General features: G+C 44.4%; 1 protein-coding gene across 5 annotated transcripts in view; it reads right to left on the reverse strand.

Moving 5' to 3' along the window:
- LOC133491575 (glutamate receptor 4) overlaps positions 1-26,296 on the reverse strand; it is a 112,087-nt gene that overhangs the window by 18,755 nt on the left and 67,036 nt on the right. For 4 of the 5 annotated variants that reach the window (XR_009792439.1, XM_061802862.1, XM_061802861.1 and 1 more), the window contains exons 5-11: positions 20,843-21,027; positions 19,082-19,135; positions 16,205-16,363; positions 12,681-12,848; positions 12,468-12,572; positions 8,906-9,016; positions 3,344-3,550 (exon numbers count right to left, since the gene is read on the reverse strand). Coding sequence is in view for 4 of the 5 variants with exons in the window: in XM_061802862.1 (XP_061658846.1) it covers positions 3,344-3,550; positions 8,906-9,016; positions 12,468-12,572; positions 12,681-12,848; positions 16,205-16,363; positions 19,082-19,135; positions 20,843-21,027 (989 nt within the window). In the remaining variant the exon portion in view is untranslated. Of the gene's footprint in view, positions 1-3,343; positions 3,551-3,784; positions 7,816-8,905; positions 9,017-12,467; positions 12,573-12,680; positions 12,849-16,204; positions 16,364-19,081; positions 19,136-20,842; positions 21,028-26,296 lie in introns of those variants that run through there. The other variant, XM_061802864.1, reaches the window with a different exon arrangement.

Consider the following 26,296-nt stretch of genomic DNA (forward strand, 5'->3'; position numbering starts at 1 on the left):
AACAAACTCTTTATTTGTACAAATATTTTTAGGGGATTTGCGGGATTCTTATTTTAAACTGTGGAACTGTTAGATGATATATGGTAGTCTCATTTTATCCATCCATCCATTTTCTTTGACGCGTATCCTCACGAGGGTCACGGGGAGATCTGGAGCCTATCCCAGCTGTCGACGGGGAGGAGGCAGGGTACACCCTGAATGGGTTGTATTGAGACAAACAACCGCACTCACAATCACACCTAGGGGCAATTTGTAGTGTCCAATTAATGTTGCATGATTTTGGAATGTGGGAAGAAACCGGAGTGTCCGGAGGAAACACACGCAGGCACGGGGAGAACAAGCAATCTCCACACAGGCAGTGCCGGGGATCGAACCCACTGTGAGGCCAACTCTTTCCAGCTTTTCCGCCGTGCCAGTCTTATTTTAGCCCTCACAACACTTTTTGAGTTGAAGGAAATCTTATTTTCAAATGTGTGACTTTTGAGAGATTCACAGGAGTAAGCAGTAGTTTTTCCTTCTCAAATTTTCACTTCAAAGAAAAATGGAAGGTTCCTAAAACTGAACAGCATGTCGTCTAAAATCCAACATTAGAATCTCTCGGCGTGATAAAGTTGAGACAAGACAAACAAAGGGACAAGGAAACTCTCTCGAATGCCAGGAATCTAGGGAAGGCAATCCGGGGAGGATAAAAAAAATAAATGAAAAATTACAACAGAGGTAGAAATTGGACATGCTTGCCGAAAGTCCACACAGCAGATTACATTTGGGCGCTAATGTCGGCATTTTCAGGCCTCATCGGGGGGCAAGCAAAGACCTTTCCGAAAGAAGTCTTGACACTCCAATGACGCAGAGTTAAAGTTTTCTTATTCCTCAGCAAAATAGACGACAGCCGACGTTAAAAGACTCGGCAGGGCAAAAAGCAGCGGAGCGTTCGCGAGCGGCATTTGGGAAAAACCAAGACGAAACAAGAGGAACTGCGCACGCTTCCCTGACAGCTTCCGTTCGCTCAGACGTTCCCGTCGGTGGCCTCTGCCTTCGCTTGTAACCTCTGCTGTCACACGCTGGTGCGCCGCACTTGAGATGGAAAATATTTCAAAACACATTTTCACTGGCAGGAATTTTAGGTACAGCGGTACCTTGACTAATACTGAACTGAGCGCGTAGTCAACGGCCAATTGGAGGTGGGCTCGGTGCTACTGATGTCGCTCGCTAGGCCACGCGTGCAACACGAATGTAGTCCGAATACGAGCTCTGGATGGTGTCAGGGAGCTCAATTCAACCCACTTTGCAATCAAGCTGTTGTTGGGCAAATACTGTAATGAACAAGTAATCAAACCTTGAGCTGTTTAATGCCAGATCTAGTTGAAGTACAAAGTACTATACCACGAAAAGAATTATGCATGTATTTACAACTAAATATCTTTGCTTGAGAATGGGCCGCTTGCTTTATGCTAACATATAATAAAAAACGCCCTTGACATGTAAACGATTAGCTTCGAGTTGCTTGAGTGTAAGAAAACTAACTAATTAAAACTCATGAAGACAGATATATAACACTCACGGGTTATAATCCACTATGAAAAATTATTTTACAGAGTCACAGTATTCCAAAAAATATTCATTTCTGACTGCATGACCTTATTATACTGCCCTCTGGTGGCCAACGTGAGCAGACCAGAAGGAGCAGAACAAAGAACTGAATTGCTGCATTCATTATTATTATTATTTTTTTTTTACATTCTAATGTTGTTGCTGTTTTTTTTCTTCTAAAGTACAATAAAATATGCTTTTCTTGTTTTTATGCGAGGAAGCTGTTCGAAACTTTGACGCATTGTGGCACAACCGTGCATCGAATTTGCATAATAACGCCCAGTCACCGTGTTTCTGCACACACAGCTAAAGAACTAGACTGGACAAAAATCCAGAGCCACTTTCAAGCCACACAGTTTGAAACACTATCACGTGTTTGACGATTTGTCCTTAAAAGTTTCTTGATCTTTTGAGTAAACCGCGAGGGTCTTTTGCAGAATATATGAATGAGAGGGGTGGAGGGGGAAGAGATAGCGAGGGCGGACCACTTCAAATACTTGGGGTCAACAATCCAGAGCGATGGTGAGTGAAGAAACGGGTTCAAGCAGGTTGGAACAGCTGGCGGAAGGTGTCTGGTGTGGTAAGTGACAGAAGAGTCTCCGCTAGGATGAAGGGAAAAGTTTATAAAACAGTGGTTAGGTCGGCCATGATGTACGGATGAGAGAGACGGTGGCAGTGAAGAAACAACAGGAAGCAGAACTGGAGGTGGCAGAAATGAAAATGTTGAGGTTCTCGCTCAGAGTGAGCAGGTTGGATAGGAGTAGAAATGAGCTCTCTAGAGGGACAGCCAAAGTAGGATGTTTTGGAGAAAAGATGAGAGGGAGCAGACTTCGATGGTTTGGACATGTCCAGAGGCGAGAGAGTGAATATATTGGTAGAAGGTTGTTGAGGATAGAGCTGCAAGGCAAAAGAGCGAGGGAGAGGAAGACCAAAGAATAAGTGGATGGATATTGTGAGGGAGGACATGAAGACTTTGGGTGTTAGAGAGGAAGATGCACGAGATAGGCTTGGATGGAAAAAGATGGCACGCTGTGGCGACCCCTACCCTAACGGGACAAGCCGAAAGGAAAAGAAGACGACTCGGGTCTTTTCCAGAAGTGAAATATTACCCCAACACTTCTTGTCACAATTTGCACAAATGCATGACCTCAACTCGGAAGATCGAAGTTAAAAGGATGTGTTTTTTTTAAGAAGCCAGCGGAAAGAAACATTGGCTCTCGTGCTCCGGATGATCTTTCTTTAAAGAGGACTTAACTGGACATGTTTGGTTGCACAGTAGCCGTAAAAGCCCAGAGTGCCCATAAATCTTCTCCTCGCTGCGCACGAAACGCGATTACGCTCGGACCTCGCCATAATTACGGCTGGTGCCTTGAATTACTGAAACGCATTTGAAGCGGGGCGGGGGGCACTCAAAAGACACAAAACGGCTGCATCTGAGGAAAAGGGGGTGAGTATTTAATGATGGTGCGAGGCGGTATTTAATTTTGCATGAGTTCCGATGGAAACTTAGAACTCATCATTACAGAAAGACAGTGACACATTCACGCAATTAGTCCAAAGGTGGCGGAACAAACACTGATTTCACTTGCCTGCTTCTTTCAGTGAAAATCCCTATGGGTGCGTACGCGACTCCTTTCTACGAACAAAGTTGAAAAAGACCTGGCAGGGAACCGGCTTTGCCTTTCACGCAGAAACCAGCAAAAAGCAGGATTCACATTTACCCCTTTTAGACAAACAAAACGCTCCGTCTCACCCCGTACACCAGCTCCCCGACCATGCCGTTCCAGATCTTGGTCTCGGGGTCCCGGGCGCCGTACTTGCCGTCGGGCACGATGGAGATCTTGTACTTGATGCCGATGTGTTTGGCGATCTCGGAAGCCAGGTCCACGCAGTATCCTTCGTACTGGTCGTTGCCCTCGTACATCTCCCAGTTCTTCTTGAGCATCACGTAGGGACCCTCCTACACAAAAGGGGCCGAGGGGTGGGGGGACCACAACCAGTGAAGGCACCGTCAGACAGAGACACGGACGGACGGATGTCACACAGCGACGGACGACAGAATGGCACAAACATGTCGACGTCTTACCGCAACTCGTCCAGTAAATGGAGACCAAATTTGTTCGTATTTGACAAGTAAATGTTTATTTTGCAATACAGCCATCAATAACATTTAGGTGAGCATAAGCAGCGGTGTAAGAAGTGGCTGTGGGGGGGAGGGGGGGGAGATTCCATGAGTGTGTACCGGGTCCAGTAGTCATTAAGACAAAAGTAGCGCTTTTGCGCCGTCGGTTGGCAATATTCAATGTCAATTTTTGTCAGTCCCTCTGTATAAACAGCAATTTTATTTTTGGGATAAAAACAATTGTTTACAGTAACTTTGGAATAGTGTTGTGATACGTAGCAGCCTGTTCTGGAAAAATTTTGGTCACGTCACCACAACGACTACCGCGATATTTTTCGACCGCATGCGACGACGTCGTCCCCTCGCTCGGCTCTTCGAAAGCCGAGCTTCAAACCGACAATTACGGAATTGAACAGCAAAGGAGAAAGCGGGCGCGGCTTTAAATCTTATGTCTTTAAACCGTCACGTCCTGCTGGGAGAGATGTGCCCCCCCCCACACACACACACACACTCCCTCTGAGGTACAACAAAAAGAAAAAGAAAAAGCCATGCACGAGTAATCGCCGTGATGGGCTCACGCTGCATATGCGGAGCACAATCCGGGGTTAAAAAAAAAAAAGTCATCAAAATGTTAATGCGGATGGATGATACACAAAATCAAAGAGACGGGAGGGAAGCATGACTAAGCAGAAAGCGGAGGTAAAGCTGATGGGAAGTGAAAAATGAGCTGCCGTCAGACTTGGGGGGGTGGGGGGTGGGGGGTGGGGTCTCCAGACAAACACAAGCCGGACGTCCGAATGATGGCGGATTGGGACAGGTGGAAAAAGTTCTGGATCAACACAATCCGGAGTCATCAAAGTGGAACGCTGGACAAATTACTTTTGTCACATAAAATGGCCTCCTTACATATTGAAAACAAGGCAGGCCCAATTTATTCCACACATTTTTTTTTTGATTTCCCCCCCAAGCCACTACAAAGTAAAATCAAAGACGCTTGGATGCACCAACTGCAATGTGTCTATTCCCAGTTGCATCCGGCTTTAGAGGTAGTATCAGAGCCGGAGTGGCAACTTTAGCACTTTTACACTCCGTATAAATGAAAGCCTTATTACATCACCCCACGTTCCAGTCTTTGTTGCTGTAATACCACAAATGCGCAATGGGGGTAGGAAGCCAACTTGAAAATATTCTGCTTTGGAGGTAATATTAGAGTTGTAGCAGAGGCTAGAATGTCTGGAAATATCCGAATCTTCCATTATTTTCAGTATTATTATTCTGTATTAACAGCACCGACATGGAACAGCGAAGGAGTACTTGACTACATGTTTACCCCCTTGGCGTTAATATCAAACTTTGAGCATTACACTACCAGTAAACAACCTCATTATCCTGCCTTCATTTGCAATTTTCCGCTTTCAGGGGTAATTCAAGAGCCGCGAGGGGTGGGACAGAGGCTCTACCCCCGTTCACGACGGCTGGAAAATGTGACGTCACCGTTCTGTAAAGTAGGGGACCACCCCGAAAGGGAGCGCTAAATTTCAGTTTTCCGATTTCCGGGGTAGTATCAGAGGTGTGAAAGGACAGAAGGGTATTTGTAGGCTGTTTGATACTGCCGATAAATGATAGCATTTTCCTGCCTTTTTACCCCCCATTGTCGCCGTTCTGTACAAACTACCGGTACGTCCACACGGAATGGGGAGGGAACGTAGACCTGGCGATAGATATCAGATTCCCTGTGGCATCTCTAGCCAATAAACCCTTGAATGTATCAGTGTTCTACACAAACGGTACCGACCCGGAACGATGGGGGGGAGGAACAAAGTTGATGATTGATTTTCTACCTTTTGGGTTACTGTCTTGTGAAAACCGTTAAAAGAGAAGAACCAGAAAACATTTCAATGATCGACTTTTTTTTCCTGCCAAAATTCCGCCTTGATGTTATGATTTTTAAAAAATGGTGGTATTTTATCCGTATTTTATGGTATTTATTTGAAGGTGTTTAATTAGAGTATGTAGTTGATTTGAAGTCAGGCGTTCATTTAAATTATGTTGTTTAGTTGAAGTCAGGAGTTTATTTGAAACACTGTATGTTGTTTCTTGTAATTTCAAGTTACAATTTTATTTGACCATGAAAAGTTGAGATATCAGTACATTAAAAAAGGAGTTCAGAACACTAAGAGAGATTTTCCGCGTCGCATTAAAAATAATTTCGCTATGTGACGTGATCTACTTCCCGTGTAGAAAAAAGTTGGAGTTCCATGGTTGCAGTTGTGCTCTCAAGAGTCTCTATACTGATGTTATTACACTGTACTAACTAGGAACAGTTCCTTTATAATTTCCAAACGTCGCTTTATGTATTTGTGAGAACAATATCACCGGGAACAGCAAAAATGCTGGAAGACAGACGGCGAATCCGGCTGATTTCACGGGGATTTCAAGACAAAGAGCAAAAAAATGCAAAGAGGGCTTTCGTCTCAAAAGATTCTTCCCCCGTCCCGCTCGTAATCGCTTTACAGAAATCACGTCTTGTTTTTCCGCTCTCTATTCTCCGTTTTGGTACAACGGCGAAGGATTGAGTACGTGATGACTGAGGACTTTATATTAGCTCGATACATGGATATGGATTATAAATGGTCGACAGTGCAACGTTGGGATAAGCGATGAGCGCAGTCGGCGCCAAAGAAGCGGGAAAAGCGACGCGGTCAGAAATTTCCGGAAGCTCAGCCAGAGGACCCACGCAGCTGCTGGCTTGCCGATGTCGATGATTGGACGAAAGAGGAAGCCCTCGTTAGAGCAGCATCACTGAGATAAGGATGGACCCCTTTTTTTGGGGGGGGGCAAAATTTCCTTAAGTGACATTACAGTATTTTCTCAAATAAGATTTTGACTTGGAATTTTGCTTGGACTGTTCTGAGCTCCCCTTTCAATAAACACCTAACTTCAAAAAACTACATTCAATTAATGCATGGTGTTACTTAAAAAAACAAATATGAACACCTTACTTTTAAATAACTTCTTTCAAATAAGTAGTACAACTCGCCTAATTTAAATAAATGCCTTCAAATAAAATATGTAAACATATTATTCCAAATAAACACCTGACTTCAAATAAGTTACCTCAAGAAAACACTTCAAATATAGCCAAATTACCTTATTTCAAACAACTTGCATTTCTTCTATTTAACACAATTCATATCTTACTTACTTACAAATAAATGGCTTACTTCAAATAAGTTACATAAAATGAATTCCTGATGTACAGTAAAAAAAAACACCACTCCAAAGAAACGCCTGTGTTCAATAAACATCACTTAAAAACATAATCCTAACCCTAAAATAGCATAAATGCCTAAATTCCAATATATAATAAATATGTTATAAACAAATAGTTTCAATTCTATGAAAACGTTGCTTAAATAAACGTTACTTCAAATAAACAACCTTCTGAAAAATTAAACGCTTTACTTCAATAAACATTTCTGTGGGTTATGTCACGTCCATGAGCGTTTAATTTTGCCTCAATTACTTCAAAATCGACCAACAAAAAATCTCTTTTGAGAGTAAAATATACGATGCGGGTTTGTTTATGTTAGCGTGAAGCTAACAAATGGTTTGGAGCACGTTTGTCGAGCGCAATAAAACATCGGCACGCGCCACCGACATGGCCAAAGAGATGCCGAGAAGCGCAAACCGGCGCCCGTTAGTCTGTGTAATCTACGGCGAGGCAGGTATCCCCGGCACCGATTGACAGATTTACAGCGAAACAGGAAATCACTTTGACATTCATTGTCTGCTCGGTGGACAGGTTTTCGCGGAGGGGGCTGGGGGGGGGGGGGGGGAGGGTAAGAATCCCAAATTGAAGGATGTTTCTGATCACAACACGGAGCGTGAAATGCATGACACACAAGGACAAAGACAGCGGCGTGCTTATCCTCCTTTCCACCCGTTTGCATTCCATTACGGCTCCGTTTGCTTTTTAAAAAGGGGGGGCGGGGCGTCCGTGTCTTTCGGGGTTGCTTTGGGGCTCGTCTTCTCGTGTCAAGTCCCTCTTGCTGTCCGGCTGGGGGGGCTCAGTTTCTTAAAATGGGGTTCCACACCGCGGGCTGAAAAGAGGGGAGGATTGTGCTTGAGCTGGTGACCCCCAAACCTCGGCTCCCGCGACATCGCTCGGCCGCTCCGTTTACGCTCTCGCAAAATCACCCGGCCTTAAAACGATATTAGTGTCCCACGCACTGTAGCGCAGATTATTGCAGCGATTATTGCATACATGCGAGTTTGAATTTCACGTTTCATGCGTTGGGTCGGGACCAGGCATGTAAGGCAGCGCTGAAGAGATGCAGCGTGATAAAGACAAAAAGATGAATTGAGGACGACTGCGTTCCCCGTTTTTATGCGTGGCTGCTTCGTGTGTGTTGAAGTGTTCATGATTACTGGAAGAACGATGCTAATTTTGGTTAGCCTGTCTATAGCAACTTCCATTATATGTTAGCATTAAGCTAGCAGACTTGTTATTTCAATGTGTTTAAATATGTTTCATCTGCTTTATTTTTATGTCAGTTTTATAGTTAACTTCGACTGAAAGTGATGAATAGCGTTATTATTATATGGAGAGCTAAAAAGTGCAAATATAAATACATAAAACAATCCCAATAGTTTGATTTGTTCTGTATATTGTGGAGTTTCATCTATCATAAGTGGGTCTGGCACGTATCCTCTGCGATAAAAATTAAAAATTTGACTTGGGAAGATTTCTTCAAACAAGTTAGAGCAGCGGATGGTTAGCACATTTGCCTCACAGTTCTGTGGATCCGGGTTCAAATCCGGCCTCGCGTTGTGTGGAATTTGCATGTTCTTGTTACAACGTAAGCTGGATCTGGAACTCATTTATAAAAAATTTTCTGGGCTTTTTTTTGTGTGTGTGTGTTTCTTCTAAATAGCAGTAAATGAGCAGCTGCGTTGCAAAGGCTCAAACAGCACGTGTCGAAATCTGAAGCACGTCGTCGTTGCGGCACATTGCGCAAATCAAATTATTGAGAATGAGGGCTACAATTGCAGCTGGGATCATCGTTTACCACCCGTGTCGGGTCTCCTGCGCGTTTCCTCGAGGTGTTAAGATCCGCGTCGTTTTGCAACAAATTGTAATCAACAAAGCGTTTTGGTAGTACAAATCCTGGCTCTTTTTTTTTTTCTTACCATGATGGTGGTGACCACCACGGTGCGGTTTTCCATGCCGGATGTGTCGTTGGGGAGCAGCGGCGAGTCCTGGATCAGCACCAGTTTGTCGGCGTCGTTCCAGTAGCCGATCTGTAGGAAACGCAATGTAAGATGACAACCGCCTCGGGCCGAGACGATTCACGTGGAGCTGTTTGTGTTCATTTGCACAACGGCAGAGAGGACCGGGCCTTTGTTTAGTCACTCGGGCATCGATTTTAAGGTAAACATTTATCTGCAAATAAAGTGAGGGTTTCGTTTGTTTATTTGCGGCGAGGCATTGATTTGAAGTGAAATTTTAATTTAAACTGGGGGGTTTACGGGAGGGTGTTTATTTAAAGTAAGGTGTTTATTTTAGGACAAGATTATGATGTTTATTTGAAGAGAAACATACCGTAATTCCCGGCCTACAGAGCGCACCTGGTTATAAGCCTCACCCAGTACAATTGTGAAGGAAATATCATTTGATACAAACATACGCCGCAGCTGTGTAAAAGCCGCAAGTGCCCACATTGAAACGAGATATTTACAAAGAAAGATAGTACACCGAGAGTTTAATGCTAGCGCCGCTGCGCTAATTCTAACGCTAACGCCACGCTACCCTTTTGAGCCACGCTAACGATAGCACCAGGCGAATGCTCATGCAAGCGCCGCTGCGCTAATGCTAATGCTGCGCTAATGCTATAGAGCAACACTAACGATAGCACCAGGCGAATGCTCACGCTAGCGCCGCTGCGCTAATGCCAACGCTAACGCCATGATAACGCTATAGAGCCACGCTAACACTAATGCTAGTGCCAGGCTAACGCTCATGCTAGCGCCACGCTAATGCTAGTGCCACGCATTATAGGTCCGGTTAAAAAAAAAAAACATACCAGTAAAAATCACTGAGACACGGGAGTCACACGCTAGCACATTGCTAACAGGGCCGGACCATTAAATGTCACTTCCTCAGCACATATATTTCAACAGTCTCACGCTTACCTTTTCCGCTCGAGTTCCCCCGAGCGGCCGTTAGCTACAAATTAGCCAAATCACCGCATAAACCGCAGGGTTGAAAGCGTGTGAAAAAAAGTCGCGGTTTATAGTCGGAAATGACGGTATTTACAGTCAGGAGATTCTGAGTGAGATGATTATTTGAAGTAAGATCTTCATTTTAAGGTAGGCACTTATTTACAGGAAGGAATCTATTTGAAGTAAGGTATTAATTGAAGACAGAAGAGTAACTGGAAATAGACAAGATTGAGGCAAAGTCTTGTTTGAAATGAAATGCTGATTAGTCTTTGATTTGATGTGTTGCTATAATATTTATTTAGACGCAATGTTTATTTGAAGTGTGACATTTATTTGAATTAAAACAATGATAGACATAAGTGGGATGTTTACTTCGGCAGAGGTATATATTTGTACAAAAGTTAATAAGTGGACGAATCAAGACACGACGCTGTTCACTGATTGGTTGAGAGACTCGTTTCTTTTGTATTAACAGAATGTCGGATTAGGGTTAGGGTTAATGCTAAATGTGACTTTTGCCAAAAGGGAGCGAGGTAAGTTTTAAATTCAGCTCATTCCGAGCACGATCGCGACTCGGACGATTTCAAGTCTCGTCGGACGTCATTAGCTGCGAGCTGAACGGAAGCTTTGAGGGCCAAAACAAGCAGCGGTTTCACGGATGGATGCCGCTGAAACAAAGAGCGCAAAGGGCCGTGATTGTCTGCCACCTCCGGCGCCGATGATTGAGGGAGGTGACAAATGTGAGGGCGAGCGACACACATCGTGTGTGTCCCAACAGGACCTTCAGTGTGTGAGCGGAGACGGGCCAAAGCAGCATCTGATTGATGGAAGCACCAACCAGCTCCCCTCGCCCTCCTCGCCGCCGTCGCATCCGCTCTCCCCCTTTTGACCATTTCCCACGATTTTCGCACTCCTCGCATTCGTTCCTCCTCTCGGCATTAACGGAAAGTGGCTGACAGCTCATTTTGAAGTGACGCGTTCATTTGAAATCAGCTATTTGAAGGCACCCATTTATTTGTAGTCATTTTTTTTTCTTTTAATTTGACATCTGAAGCTTACTTTGCGTAAGGAATCCATTGGCAGTCATGTGATTTATCTGGGGTAAACCATGCAAGGTGTTGATTTGAAACAATGTTGATCTAAAGTAAGGCTTTTTAAAGCATTTGATGCAGGTTCTATATTTCATATTTTGAGAAACTGCTCATTTGAAGTCTGGCATTTGCTTGAAGTAAGGTCTTTGATTCAAGTCTTATTTGTAGTAAGCTGTTTATTTGAAATCAAGTCAAATTGGCCACACGTTTGAAGTAAGGTGTTTAATTAAAGTGCCACTGTCATGAAAAGGTGATGATGACAATGATTTTTAGTATGTTATTAATGAAAAAAATGGCAGCCGGTATGGACCTATCCGTTTTTTCACCACAAGACATGATTTTGACGTATATGGCTTTTTGTAACTCCCGCCATGAAAATCCTCTCGAGGGATTTGTTTTCGACAAGAAACAGGAAGTGATGTTAAGGGCAGTAGCGCACTCAAGCGGACTCTGTATAAGTTTTACCTGCGGGAAGGTAGCTCTTTGTTCCTTCGTGTTAGCCACATTGCCGGCTCGTTGCATTGCCGAATATTGCTCGAACACTCGGGAGGATGGATTTACCCTTCGTAAGTTTCCAAGAGACCCGGTTCGTCGTGAAAAATGGACAAGAGCTTCGTGGGTTCCGAATGACAGGTAGGTGTGTATAGAGCTACTAAAAAAAACAATAGTTGGGTTGGGGACGACGTAATCATTTCATAACGTAACAAAAGATTCGCGTTACGTAAGTCAGAGGTGCTAAATGTGTCGATGTGCCCGTCTGCCGATCGCGGCTTCGGCCGAGCTCCCGTGTCTCACGAAGGTGGGCGGACGAGCCGCCGCCCAAGCCGTGCCTAACCGGCTCATACATACTGTCTGGGAGTCTTTTGCTAATTAGAAGTGATCCGCATATCATTTAAATATGGCTCGAAACGATAGGGTAATATTGCCCCGGACACTTCACTCGGTTGTGAGATGTTCTCTTCTTCGAAAAGAGCTTCCGTGTCTGAAGGGGCGTGTTTGTCCCCCACAGTAGGAGCCACGGCGTGTTTTCCGCGGTGACATCACGGACAGTAGATGCAGTCAATATGGTGACCGCCTGGCTGCCGGATGACAACTTCCGCAACTTTGCGCATGGATGACGCGCTCTCTGCTCATATTAATTTTTTCGTATAAACATTGGAGTGAATCATGTTATATGTATTTTTAATTTCAATATCTGTTTTAGAACGTTTATAGGGATGACGCTTGGGCTTTATAAAGTCATCTCTGAATTTGAAGTATGTGGTCGATTTGAAGTCAGCTGTTTGTTTTGTATTCAAGCACTTTTTTTCTGGATCGAAAGTCAAATATTTATATTAAGTCAACCCCAGCCCTAACCATCATGGCTTGAAACACAGCGAGTGTGAAAAGATGGATGACGTGATGGAGGAATGAGGGAAGCTCGGCGTGACTGCTTTTACCCGTCTTGGTCCGTTATTCTTCAGCTCAAACACGTCCATTGTGTAGTTGACCCTGCGGCCGTAGTGGTCAAACTGGACATTACCTGTTAATCCCTGCAGCCGCACCTGAACAAAAACGGAACAGATGTTATTTCCCACGGAGGGGTGCGGGTGGTAATCATTTCCCAAACCCGATCAACTCGGACGGGACCCGGCGTTCGCGTTGCTCGCCACCTGTTTGAGAGTACGCTCCATGTCGATGCCTTGGTTCCACGGCGCGGCGGGGTTGGCCAGGCAATCGCCGGCGTTCCCTCGTCGGGAAATGTCCACCTTCTGCCTGCGCATGTTCCTGAAGGCCTCGGCCATCACCATCACCCCGTCGTACGTCAACGCCGAAGTGTACTGGAAGGTGCGATGAATTCATGTGTCAATTTGGGAATTTGTTGGGAGCAACTGGAAATGTTATTTTGACAAAGTTTTCTTCTTCAATCAAATCATGCGCTACAGAGATGGGTGGCGCCATAAAATTAATCATTAATCAGATCTTTAGCGGGTCCAGAAGTGTGATGTAATATAATACTGCTACTGGAAGTTTCTTCTGGGGCCATTTTGATTTTGATGCAGAACACAAGAAAAATACTAGGTAAATATTCTGCAGCACTTCCATCAACGCGTACTGTAACGTTTCCATGGTGATAGGGTGAAGTGGGTTGTGGTGCTATTGTCGAAGTGATTTCCTGCCTAAATGGGCTGTTAAAAAAAAAAATGTAAACGTGCAGGTGTAAGAACTCCAACAAATCGACAGCTGCTCATGTTCTGTAGAAGTACTGACAAAATGTGCAAAATCCGTTTTTTTGTGGGCGCATTCTGATATAGAGAATCAACTTCACGTCATTTGTTTCCTCGACAGGCAGCGTAAGATCGAAAAGTTGCTACGTGTTCTGTGGTCGTTCAAAGAATGTCGTCAAATTGGATGTTGATGATGCAAAGTCGGGTCGGCACGGTGGAGCAGCAGGTAAAGCGTCGGCCTCGCAGTTCTGAGGTCCCGGGTTCAATCCCGGCCCCGCCTGTGTGGCGTTTGCGTGTTCTCCCTGTGCCTGTGTGGGTTTTCCTCCGGGCACTCCGGTTTCCTCCCACATCCCAAAATCATGCAACATTGATTGGACCTCTAAATTGCCCCTAGGTGTGATTGTGAATGAGTTTGTCTCGACGTACCCCGCCTCCTGCCCGTTGACAGCTGGGATAGGTTCCAGCACTCCCCGCGACCCTTGTGAGGATAAGCGGCAAAGAAAGTGTCTGGATGGATGCAACGTCATGACACAAGTAAAGTTGCGTTCGTCTCTCTCATAAGTCGTCCGTTAGCCTCCCCAAATTCAGGGACCTAATCGAGGGTGGTGGTGTAAAGATGAAGAGTGAGCGCTTATCCCAAGCGAAGAAGGGGTGGAGGATGGGGAGGGGGGGTGGGGGGTGGGGTCTGACTTTAATCATCCCGGCGAGCGAGAGTTCATCAGCTTTGCTTCCGGCTGGGGGTGACTCCTTTTCATTAGCGCCCAAGTCGCAGTGACTTTATTGTTCTCTTCGTCACGCCGACGAGAGGCCTGCGGTGCGGACTTCCACGACACACAATTTGATTCCGGGGAAGGCCTTTAGTTTTACCGGTCTCTTACAACTGAAGTCAAGTCCAACATTATACACGATTAGACATGAATGCACAAAAGATTGTGGAGCGACCATATGTCACTTAAAGACCACTTAGGAGCTCCTGTTTTGGTTAGCTAGTGTTCAAATGGATTCAGTAACTCTTGAATGTCAGTCAATATAGTCGTATTATGCAATATTACTTTGTTTTCGCTTTTTATGTAGAATGTGGAATATTCATTTTATTATTATGTATTCATCCAACCATCCACTTTCTTAGCCGCTTATCCTCACAAGGGCCGTGAGAATGCTGGAGCCCACCCCAACCGTCAACGGGCAGGAGGCGGCGTACACCCTGAACTGGTTGCCAGCCAATTGCAGGGCACATGGAGACAGACAACATTAACAATCACACCTATGGGCAATTTAGAGTGTCCAATTAATGTTGCATGTTTTTGGGATGTGGGAAGAAACCGGAGTGCCCGGAGAAAACCCACGAAGGCATGGGGAGAACATGCAAACTCTACACAGGCGTGGCCGGGATCGAACCCGGGTCCTCAGAACTGCAAGGCCAACGCTTTCCAGCTGATCACCATACCACCATTGTGTATCCATTCATTTTCTTAGCCGCTTATCCTCACAAGGGAGCCTATCCCAGCTATCTTCAGGCAGGACGCGGGTACACCACAGACTGGTTACCAGCCAATCACAGGGCACGTAGAAAGATACAACCATCTGCACACACATTCACACCTATGGGCAATTTAGAGTTGTCATTAAATGCATTTGTTTGGGACTGGGGGGGTGGGTGGGGTGGAATTGAGCGCAGTACTCCTTTCATCCAGTGCATATCTTATGCACATTTATGACCAGCATGGGTACGGTCAGGAGTGAAGTGAAGCTTATGATGATGATTCATGACTGTGTTATGGCGATATTCAGATGTTTCCTGGAAATATCACCCCCCCCCCCCCGTACCTCAGATTGAAATTTGAGTTTCCGGAGCGCGGGCAATTTACCGAGGAACTCGGCACAGATAAGATGCACACCCACGTAGACACACGCGCACGTGGTTGTGTGAAATTGCTCCGCGGTGTAAACTTTTAATCGAAGCGCTCCCATCCATCAGACGCACACGTACATAAGCTTGACTCGCACTCTTTCCACACCGCTGCAGCTGCTTCATAAATGCAGTATAATAATACACCAAAAAAAAAAAAAAAAAAAAAAAAAAGAGTAAAGTGGGTCATTCTGTCACACGGCTGCAGATGACGAGGAGGACCAACGCGGGCCGACCTTATGACTTTAAATCTAATCTTTTACATCAGAGGCAAGATGCTTACTGATAAAATTGTCGTCAAAGTATCAAAATATCTTCATTGTAGAGTTATGTGTATTAGCCAAAATGTGCTACTTGAGTTTTTGGATTGAAAAATGACTCATTATAAAAAGGTTGCCAGGCTAGTGTACACAAAGGAAAAAATATTGTGATCCTTTTTTCATTTTTACTATTTTGAGTGTAAACATATCGCAATGCTAATGTTATTGTATTGAGATACAACATCATTACATGAAAAATGTCATGATACTTAAAGCAAAATATCGTGTTTGTTACTGTAACCAAAATATGGTAATACTTTTGCTATCATGTCCTAAATATGAGGTCAAAAATTGTCATTGACTATTGTCATATTTTGTGATACTGTTGTGACAACGTAAAATACTGTGATGCCATTTTTACTGAGGGTAAATTATTATGATAGTAACGTGATTGTAGGCAAAATACTATTTGAATAATATTGTCATAATATAAAGATACAACTTTGGTAGTGGCAAAAATATTGTGATATTTTCCTACTGTATGCACATATATTGCGTGCCAAATTTTGTGATACTAACGTTATCCAAGGAAAAGTATCACGATACTTTCATCATCGGAGAAAAATATTGCAATACTGTACCAATGTGACACTATTGTCATTGGTGAGAAATATCTTTATAGTATGGGGCAACAGTTATTCATCTGGATTTTAGAAAAAAAAATATCACAACACTATTTATTGTTAACCTGGTCAAAATAATATATGATATGATTGTTATACTATATCTGTCGCATTTACCTTGGGCGGTGCATCGGAGCCCGGGTACTCCCTCTGATCCAGCTTGTTCCAGCGCTGCATCAGTTTGATGACCATTGAATTGCTGAAGTCGACCAGCTGGAAGCCCGTCACATTGGCGCCGCCGTGCATGAAGCGCTCCAGATTGATGTCCTTAAAACCCTTGAGGGGGGGGGGGGGGGGGGGGAGACGAGCACAAAGACTCGTCACGGGAGGAATCGGCGATGCGGAGGGGCGCGCTGATTGCCGTTTGGTTTTGCCTTTCGACACCTCCGCGACTCAATACTGCACAAAATTATACCCCGGTTCCACAATTGCCACTGAAATAACTCGTCATAAAAAAAATCCATCCGTCCATTTCCTGAGCTGCTTATCCTTACAAGGGTCGCAAGAGTCCTGAAGCCCATCTTAGCTAACTTCGGGCACACCCTGAAGTGGTTGCTAGCCAATTGCACACACAATCACAGCGAGGGGCAATTTAGAGTGTCAAATTAATGTTGCATGTTTTTTTTTTTTTGCAATGTGGGAGGAAACTGGAGTGCCTAACCGGAGAAAACCCACGCAGGCACGGGGAGAACATGCAAACTCCACACAGGCACGGCGGGGATCAAACCCTGGACCTCAGAACAGTGAGCCCATCGCGCTAGCCAGTTGCAGCACCATGCTGAGGATTTAGCAGTGTTTTTAACAAAATCAAGACAATGATACGTTTATTTCAATGGTGGGATGTGCATTATGTACCATAATCAACTTAATCCATCTCTTAATAACATCACTACCCTGTCAAAATTCTCAAAACCAACATTACTATTAAATAATGCAATCTGTCTGTGCCACACAGGAATCGATATTTATCAAATAAACTAAACTAAACTCCACAAAATCCATCATACTCACCACAGCCGCTGATTATTAAATGTAAATAAATTAAACATCCGATCGCTCAGACTAGCCAATCAGAAGAGCGAATAATGATGATGTCATCGACTGCCAGCGCTCTGGCCATGTGAGGATGAATCTGAAATGTGATTCTCCCGTTTATAATATAGTTTTAAGTTTCTCCTGACTCTGAAGGGCAGATTATCTGGACATGGCAACAGAAAGGCTGAAATCTGATTGGACAAAAAAAAAAAAAAAAAAAAAAAAATCAACATCTATAGTGTAATAAATATGTATCAGAAGAAATGCAGCCAAGAGACATACTACATATTGGGAATAAATTAATAAAATTTAATTGAACAAATATTAGAATTTAGGTTATTATTGTAGGTAACTATGTCGTGACATCATATAAAATACATAAACAGAACATTCCGAATGGAATAAAGAAGAACCTCTAAGATCAAACAATAGTTTACGCCAATAGACCTCGTGCACCTACGTCATGTGACTGACCATATTTACGGTCAAACATAACATTGTTCAATTTTAAGTCCGTTGAGACAAAGTGAAAATATGTATCATAGGACGACGCCCAGAGTTTTCGTTAAACATTTAGAAAGTTCTAATAAAGGAAGGTACGAGGAAAAATGAGAGGCACTTGGCATAGATGACCGATATTTAATGCCGAAGTTGATGTTTTCGCCGATAAGAAATTGGACTATTGTCCTGCTTCCGCTTGTTTTGGACAACTGGATCTACACATGGATCTGGTGAGTAAATTGTCGAGATTTACACAAAAGAGTTTGAAAGGCATAAAAGTCTGGACGCGTACAAATACTTTGTTGCTGCATCTGTTCTCAATCAGGAATAAATCCCACATAGTGATGGAGCCACTCAGATTTTTTCAATACAAATACCAATATTTAAATAAGTGACCACTGATTGTACACAAACTTGCATTTATTAACTATGATTGGAAAAAAAAGACAGCATGTCTGCTCCTCGTACACAGAAGCGTGTTGCGGCCACACGTTAAACTTTGGTAAACTTCTCAGTGACAGACGTTTTTTTTTTTTTTAAATATGCATTGTTCTCAAATGAGTCCAATGCGTATTTAAAAAAAACAAAAAAACGCTGCGATAGGCTTCAGCCCCCGTACACAGAAGCGCGTTGAGGCCACACGTTGAACTTCGGTAAACCTCTGTGTGACTGACGGGTTATTTGCTTTTTTTAAAAAATACGCATTGGACTCATTTGAGAACAATGCATATTAAAAAAAAAAAAAAAAAAGTCTGTCGCTGTGAGGTTTACTGAAGTTTAAGGTGTGGCCGCAAAACGCTTCCGTGTACGTTGGAGAAGACTGCCTGTCGTTTGTTTTTTTTTTTAAACGCATTGTTCTCAAATGAGCCAACTTGCCATGATAAATACTTGTTGGGAATTTGCGATTGAGAGGAATAATTCCTGCCTGAAGTGAAGTGATCGCTACACAGGCGAGTGTGTATTTGGTTGGGCGCCATCCATCAGGTTTAATTGCCGAAATCCATCGTTCTTTTCTCGTCTTTTCAGCCGGTATTCTATAAAATGACCTCTTTGAATATCTGTCGCGTCTGTTGTAACAACCAACAGCACAACAAGTCTTGGGCATTGTGAGTTTTCTGCTCCGGTTCAATGTCTCCCACAATGTCGAGCAGCTCTGTTTGACCTTCAATATGGCGCCGTGAAAATGGTGACGTCACATGCACGAGCTTCCGCTGTGCTAATACTGTGAAAAAAGCAAATGAAATTCAACTCGTAGGGTAAAAAGAAAACAAAATAAAAGCAAATCCCAGAGACTATTTCTTTAAACTCTCAACGGCAGATTGAATAGCAAGCTTTCGCGCGACACGGATGAAATTTTCGCTCGACTTACTCCATTGCGCGATCTCGCAGGTGTTCGACTTATTAAAAAGTTTACCATTGCACAAAGAAGACAAGTCAATAATGTTGCTTTGCGCTCACCAGGTTGGCCATGATGTAATGGTAGCCTTTGACGTGCTTCCCCACGCTGACGATCTGCAAAGAGAGACGGAGAGGGGGCGCGGTGGGTGGGTGGGGGGGCGTTACAATTGACCGCGTGACATTGTCGTACGCTAATTGCGGTGAGCCATGCGCGCGACAGGCCAGCTAGCGTGACCGGATGTAAATACGTTCAGACAATGAAACACAAACACACACACACACACACAAGCTACGTGTTGATAAAAACCAATTTTGAAAGATGACATCTGCCGTAAAATCCCACCGGACAACCACTTGCTGAGAGTGTCAACCAAGCAGTGAGAAACAATTTGAATCTCTCTGGAGAGCTTTGGGAGGATAATAATAATACAATAATAATTTTTAAAAAAGCTTCAAAGGGCGACTGAAAGGAAGTCCAAAAGTGCAGAGTGGAAACGAGCGTGACGTCAGAAATCTCGCGTTCATCATAAATAGAAAGCTATTCATAATACCACCTGGTTACAAATATAACAATGGGGAGTGTTATCGAGATACTATTTTTTTTTTTTAAGCATGGGGAAAATATTATTATATTATTCCTCTCAAAGAATAAGTATCCAAACACTCCACGCTTGTTAATGGAGCAGAATTTCACGGCGCGAACATCATTGAAGGCATATATCATTTTGCTGCTCTTATCTTGGGGGAAAATGTATTATTTGGAAAAATAAGTCATGTTTGAGACTACTTCAGAACAGCACATGACCGCAGAGAGCCAATTAGAAGCGAGGGCTTCAGAAGGAGGAAGTCATATGACAAATGATGGGATGTAACCGTTACTGTGGCAAGATTTGTGGATAATATGTTGAAGCAAAAAATATTGTGATACTTACAGTATATTATTGAGGCAAAACACCATAATATAATTATCATAGTGGTCAAAATATTATCCTAGTAGTGTAAAGCTATCGAGATCATATGGGCAACATTATTGTGATACCTTCTTTATGGGCATAAAACATTATGACACTATCATCATTTTGCGGCAAATATAGTACTGTTACTGTAATTTATGCTACTATTATCGAGAATAAAATATTGTGAAAATATGAATTTCAATAAGATCCATTTTCAGACTGTTTCGGTGGTAAAGCGTGTCATCTTTTTCCAATTAAATTCTAAATATACATTTTTCCATTTTTTTGCGATTTTGAAGTGAAGGGGGGGGGCATAAAAAAAAAGCGCCCCATGTGTGAAAAACTTAAACGGCTTGGTAGATGTCAAGAGCGGAGATTCGGTGAATAATTGAACAGACACCAGTTGCCCTTGCGGAAAAGATGTGAGGAAGACGAGCGCAGGGGGAGGAGGAAGATGAGCGTGTCTACGCCGAAGTGGAACGCCGCGAGAGATCACAACGGGCACTCGAAGACCGCCAAACAAACATCGATGAACTGATTAAAGCCAACCACGCCGGATACATGGAAAGAGAAAGACATTCATATCGTCTCCATTAGCGCTTCAAAGCGCCATACTTGGGGGGAAAAATCCGTACACATCTATCTAGAACTTGGTCTTCTGTACTGATGTATCCTAGAAACAGTGAATGTAACGTAGAAAACAGTTTATACCAGATTATATTGCTATATTCATTAAAATATTGTGATACTCTCAGTATAGTAACCAAAATATTAGTATCGTCGTGTGGAAAATTTTGCGAAGAACAAAGACGACACGCCGACTGCGTTCTCCCGGTGCCGCTCTTGAGGCCCCCAAGCACCTGACCTGTTCCAGCATGTTCTGCAGCCTCTCGGCCTCAAGGTCGATCACAAACTTCTTCTCCTGCCGCCGGTCCAGGTCTTCCAGGAGCCGCCGGTAGTTGGCGTCGTTGAAGTTCTCCACGCAGATGGCGCTCACCTGCCAGTTGTTCTGGCCGGCCCTCTCCATGATGGCCTGCAGGATGGCGTATCCTGATGTGGTCGGACGGGAAACAAACCCAGAGATTTATACGTGTCAAAATCGTCCAGGCAGCAATCCACAAATATGAAACTCTTCTTCGATAACTTGCTCCATCACTATTAACAGCATAGTCATAAAAACTTGGGAATTTATCCAATCGGTGCTCATTTGGTCCTAGGAGTTAGCCAAAATAAGATTCCTGGAATTCGGACACAATGCTTGCTTCATACCATCCTCGAGTTCCTGTTCAATTTCAATTTTATGCATCTTTTTATGAGAGACACGGCCACACAATTTGGTGTCAATTAGTGAAACTGGTGACAGGAATTTTGTTTTTCGAAGGTTCCCGGGAACGCGACTGAAGGAATTCCCCCCTGCTTCAAACCAAAATTGGCAACTAGCTTACTAACTAACATTTTCTTTTGTCCAGTTATCAAAGACATACTCAACCCATTTTGTGGAAGTTGGTAAAACTGGAGTCTTGAGCTTTCCACGGAGTCCTGCTCACCAAAATAGGCTACTTCCTGTCCCGTTAGTGCCCAATTTGGTGTGGCATGTCGAAATTGGCGTCTTGGACTGATTCCCCCCCAATTTACCAGAACCAGTGAATCTGAATCAGTTTTGAGGTTTCACCACCAGATTCACATCAGAATACAGGGAGTCTTCAGGTTAAGACGGTATCGACCTAAGACTTTTTGTCTTACCAATGCCTGCCCCCTGTCCGCCATTTTGTCTGGCGAATGCTTGTCCGTGTTTGTCCGCCGGGAGAATCTTTGCATTTTTTGCCGTCCTTTTTAGACATTATCGCCCCCAAAGAAGAAAGCGTTGTCTTTTCGCAACGCTTCTGGAGCCCAAACAAAATCCATGGCCATGGAAACGTATCTCAAGATCATAAAACGATTGGAGAAAGGAGAGAAACCTACACCACCAAGGCTTCAGTCGGTCGACCGTGGTGACAAATATTAAAGACAAAGCCCGTATTTTAGCGCATTCCTCTGTCGGATGCAATGATCACAAAATTATTTGATGCTTGTCGAGATGAAGAGGATTGAGGACCAGGTTCAGCCTCCCTTTCTTCTTCTCCATCCACCTCTCAGCAATCATGCTAAGTACATCATCTTGTTTAGTTCAATGTTTTTGTTTTTTTGTACAAAGTATTTTGATGTAAATTCTGATTTTAATGGTGGAATCCGATGTAAATTCGAGTTAAGTCACTACTGTAGGAACGGATCTCAGTCATAGACCGAGGACTCCCTGTACACACGTTCAAAAAAAAAAAAACCCCAAAAAAATCAATGAATTTCTGGGATGTCAAAAAAAATAATACTAAAAGCGATTCCTAGAGGGCCTAATAATGAAGCAAAATTATGTAGATGCATCACGACAATAACATACTGGCCAGCTGTGCAATCATTTTCGTGCGCATGTTGCAGCCGAGGGGGCTAGGTCCACGTTATCAAGTTGCCGTGAAAAGACGACGAGCGACGGCGGCGAGCTGCGAGGGCGGCTGTTCGCCGGCGGGAACAGATGTCCTCCTTAAACGGCCCCTCCTGGTGGCCATGGCAATCTGGCAACCCGTCTCCCTTTGCTACCAATTAGTGGCTTAACCTGCACTCTGGCAACCGGGCGCATCCGCCCCCCACTCAACTCCCAACGGCAGCTTTCCAAACAACTACGAACCCACCAGGGAGATGAAGGCGTGGCGGGAGTTTGCATAGAAACTCGAGACGAAGAGGTCAAAATGTTAGGTACACCTCCACCTGTCTAATTACAGGAGAGTAATATTGAGCATCCCATATTTTCGCTCACAGAGGCGTATTGGGGTTGATCCATAGCAGCGGTACCTTGGGAGTGGTGTGGGGGGGGAGCTGCTAAAGTGTTGGCCTCATAGTTCTGAGGAACCGGGTTCGATCCCGGCCCCACCTGTGTGGAGTTTCCTTGTTCTCGCCGTGCCTACGTGGCATTTCTCCGGGTACTCCGGTTTCCTCCCACATCCCAAAAACATGCAAAATTAAGTGGACACTCCAAATTGCCCCAAGGTGTGATAGTGAGTGCGGCTGTTTGTCTCTATGTGCCCTGCGAGTGGCCGGCGACCAGTTCAGGGTGTACCCCGCCTCCTGCCCCTTGACAGCTGGGATAGGATCCAGCACTCCCCGCGACCCTTGTGAGGATAAGTGCCAAAAAAGAAAACGGATGGATGGAGGATTCTGTCCAATTGGAAGAGATGATTCCAAAAAAATCATTTGAAGTTAGTCGACTTTAAGTGGTCGATGCAGAGTAATAAAGTCAACTGGTCGACTCATCTGCTCATCCTCAAGCTAAAACATCTGTTTGCACATCGCATAGGTGGGTTTTTACTGTAATTTATAAAAATATATATCATACTTCATCATCTATCGACACGTGGCCATCTCTAGGCCAGCAGCATGTTGCAAGTCTCGACAAGATTACCCGTCCCGCCCTCCTTCGCCCCACGTTCGGATAGTGAGAAAGAATCCTCAGCGCGGGCCAACTGATGAATGTGCAGTTTCGGGTGGGGTGGAAATTCAACGTTGGCGGGCCACAGGTGGGCACGCGGCTTCACTTAGCTGCAAATCCAAATCTGCATGGACTGCATGTGTTTGCGGCCTTCTGCTTAGTGCTTTTAGACCGCAGATGGGGAATATTCCGCTTTTGGATAGAAAACAAACAACAAAAAAAAAGCCACACATCACAAACATGTACAGGCAGCCGAGAGCAGAGGATGAAAAATCATTTTTGTTTGCAGCCCGTCACACCCGTTCTCGTTCTTCAAATGCTCATCTCTTCCTTTCTTCACATCATTTCCCCCCCCCCCCTTCATATCCACCACTGAAAAAAAAAAAAAAAATGTTCCAGGGTCACCATTCTAGCCTTTGTCAACTGCCCAGCCACTGTTTTTGAGTTCTGGGACACAAATTGGTTTTTAACATTAGTAATAGTCATATAAGTATAAAAATATTGAAACGCATGGGGTCTGGTTTGTAAAATTATTCCAGTTAGCCATCTGCCTAAGCGTACAAAGATAAATTTATCTTCTCCGCAACGACCAAATTTGTCTCTTCACTCGTATAACATCCGACATCTACCGCGATTCCATTTCTGACGTCAATGTCCACTTTTGAGTGACAGTAAAAAGGACAAGACGGATAGAAAAGGGATGGCCTCAGACATCCGTCACTCATGTCCTTGTGCTCTCGTGTCTTTCTTCCATTCGATTTTTTTTTTTTCCCCCAAGACTCAAAAAAAAAAAAAAAAAACGCTGCCAAACGTAGCTGTAGATCGATCGTAGGTTTCCGCTGTCAGGGCCGCGTCAATTCCGCGAGGACGACTTGGAGACCCACGCAGGCACGGGGGAGAACATCCAAACTTCACACGGGAGGGGCCGGGATTGAACCCGGGACCTCAGAACTGTGAGGCCAACGCTTTACCAGCTGCTCCACCGTGCGGCCCTACCAATTACTTAATCAGGTGAATGAATAAAACGAGTACAATACATTTGAATGGCTGTAAAATCTGGCTATCCATCCATTTTCCGAGCCGCTTATCCTCATGAGGGTCGCTGGAGTGCTGGAGCCAATCCCAGCTGTCATCGGGCAGGAGGCGGGGTACAACCTGAACTTGTTGCCAGCCAATCGCAGGGCACATAGAGACAGACAACAACCACACCTAGAGGAAATTTTGAGTGTCCAATTAATGTTGCCAGCCATCCACAATCATGCTGAATTTGGAGTTTCCAATTACCGTATGTTTTCGGAATATGGGAGGAAACCGGAGCACCCGGAGAAAACCCACACAGGCACGGGGAAGAACATGCAAACTCCACACAGGCGGGGCCGGGATCTGAACCCCCGAACTGTGAGGCCAACGCTTAACAGTGGCACCACTGTGAAGTCTGGCTAATAAACCCAAATAACTCAACAAGCATAACAATGTCAATATTTTGTCTCACCCCGATTGGAACCTCTGTTGCATTTCATAAGGTTTGTGGAGCGGGTCGAATGGCTTTACAATGCCATCAAGCATTATAGAGAGAGAGTGTGTGTGTGTGTGTGTGTGGGGGGGGGGGGGCACTGCTGGGCGGGGGAGAGGTTGATGTTCAGATGGGAATCCATCCTAACATGCCCCCTCCTGCAGAGGAAATCAAAAAGGCCTGAATGCCTTGTGGAAAATGCGAAAAGTGAGATGTGGAGATGCGATCCAGTCCGTGCGATGGAAATGTGACACGATTGACTCTCTCTGGTGTACGTACATGAAGTGCGGGAGAGGCAAAAGATTGGATGTGAGACAAGACACCCCCCCCCCCCCCCCGAAAGGCACAACAGGAAACCGCGGAAGTCACTTCAGGTGTCAGAGAGCACGGGGGAAAACACTCGCTGCAACATTTGGACCAGGAGCTGCGCTGCGATATCGATCGGCTTTCTGCTCCCCGCGGCGAGCTGCGGACGAAGCGCCGCCATTATTTTACGCCGCGGTGTTTGCAATTTCGGGGGCAGAGGCCGTGCAGGAAATGAGCAAGTATTAATCAGATGGCTGCCTACTGACAGCAATAACCGCGTTTACAGCAATACGCTCGGATTGTTTGAGTTACAATAACCCCCCCCCTTTTTTTTTTTCTAAAACCAGAGCAAATGGACCTCGCTTTTTTTTTTTTTTATCCGCTTTTGGATTTTTCCAACCCTCCCAATACAGAACTGACGCTTTGCCACACTTTGATCTCACGTAATGACGAAAACTCAAATGTTGCACAATTTCGCGTTGTTCATTTCGCTAGCTGTACGTGGTTCAATTTTGGTACCCATCCATCCATCCATTTTCTGCACCTGCTTATCCACACAAGGGTTGAGGGAGTGCCCGAGCCTATCGCAGCCATCTTCAGGCGGGAGGCGGGGGGCACCCCGAACTGGTTGCCAGCCAATCGTAGGGCACATAGATACAAACAATTAACTGCACTCGCAATCACTCTTAAGGGTTATTTAGAGCACAGGTTTCAAACTCAAGGCCTGGGGGCCAGATGCAGCCCGCCACATGATTTTATGTGGCCCGCAAAGGCAAATCACGTGGATCAACAGCCATGATTTTCGTTCAAATCTGAACCAAAATTTCAAATTGTCATATCATAAATGATGACATTGAGATATTGCAAGCAGTTTTGTGTTACCAAACATCAACAATAGTTGAAAAATCCATTACCATTGATTTCTGATTACAAAATTAGTTGGTCAATCTAGTGTGTCAAAATGATGGGTCCATTAAAGATTT

Source organism: Syngnathoides biaculeatus, chromosome 18 (genome assembly GCF_019802595.1).
Source record: "Syngnathoides biaculeatus isolate LvHL_M chromosome 18, ASM1980259v1, whole genome shotgun sequence".
NCBI classification, from domain to species: Eukaryota; Metazoa; Chordata; class Actinopteri; order Syngnathiformes; family Syngnathidae; genus Syngnathoides; species Syngnathoides biaculeatus.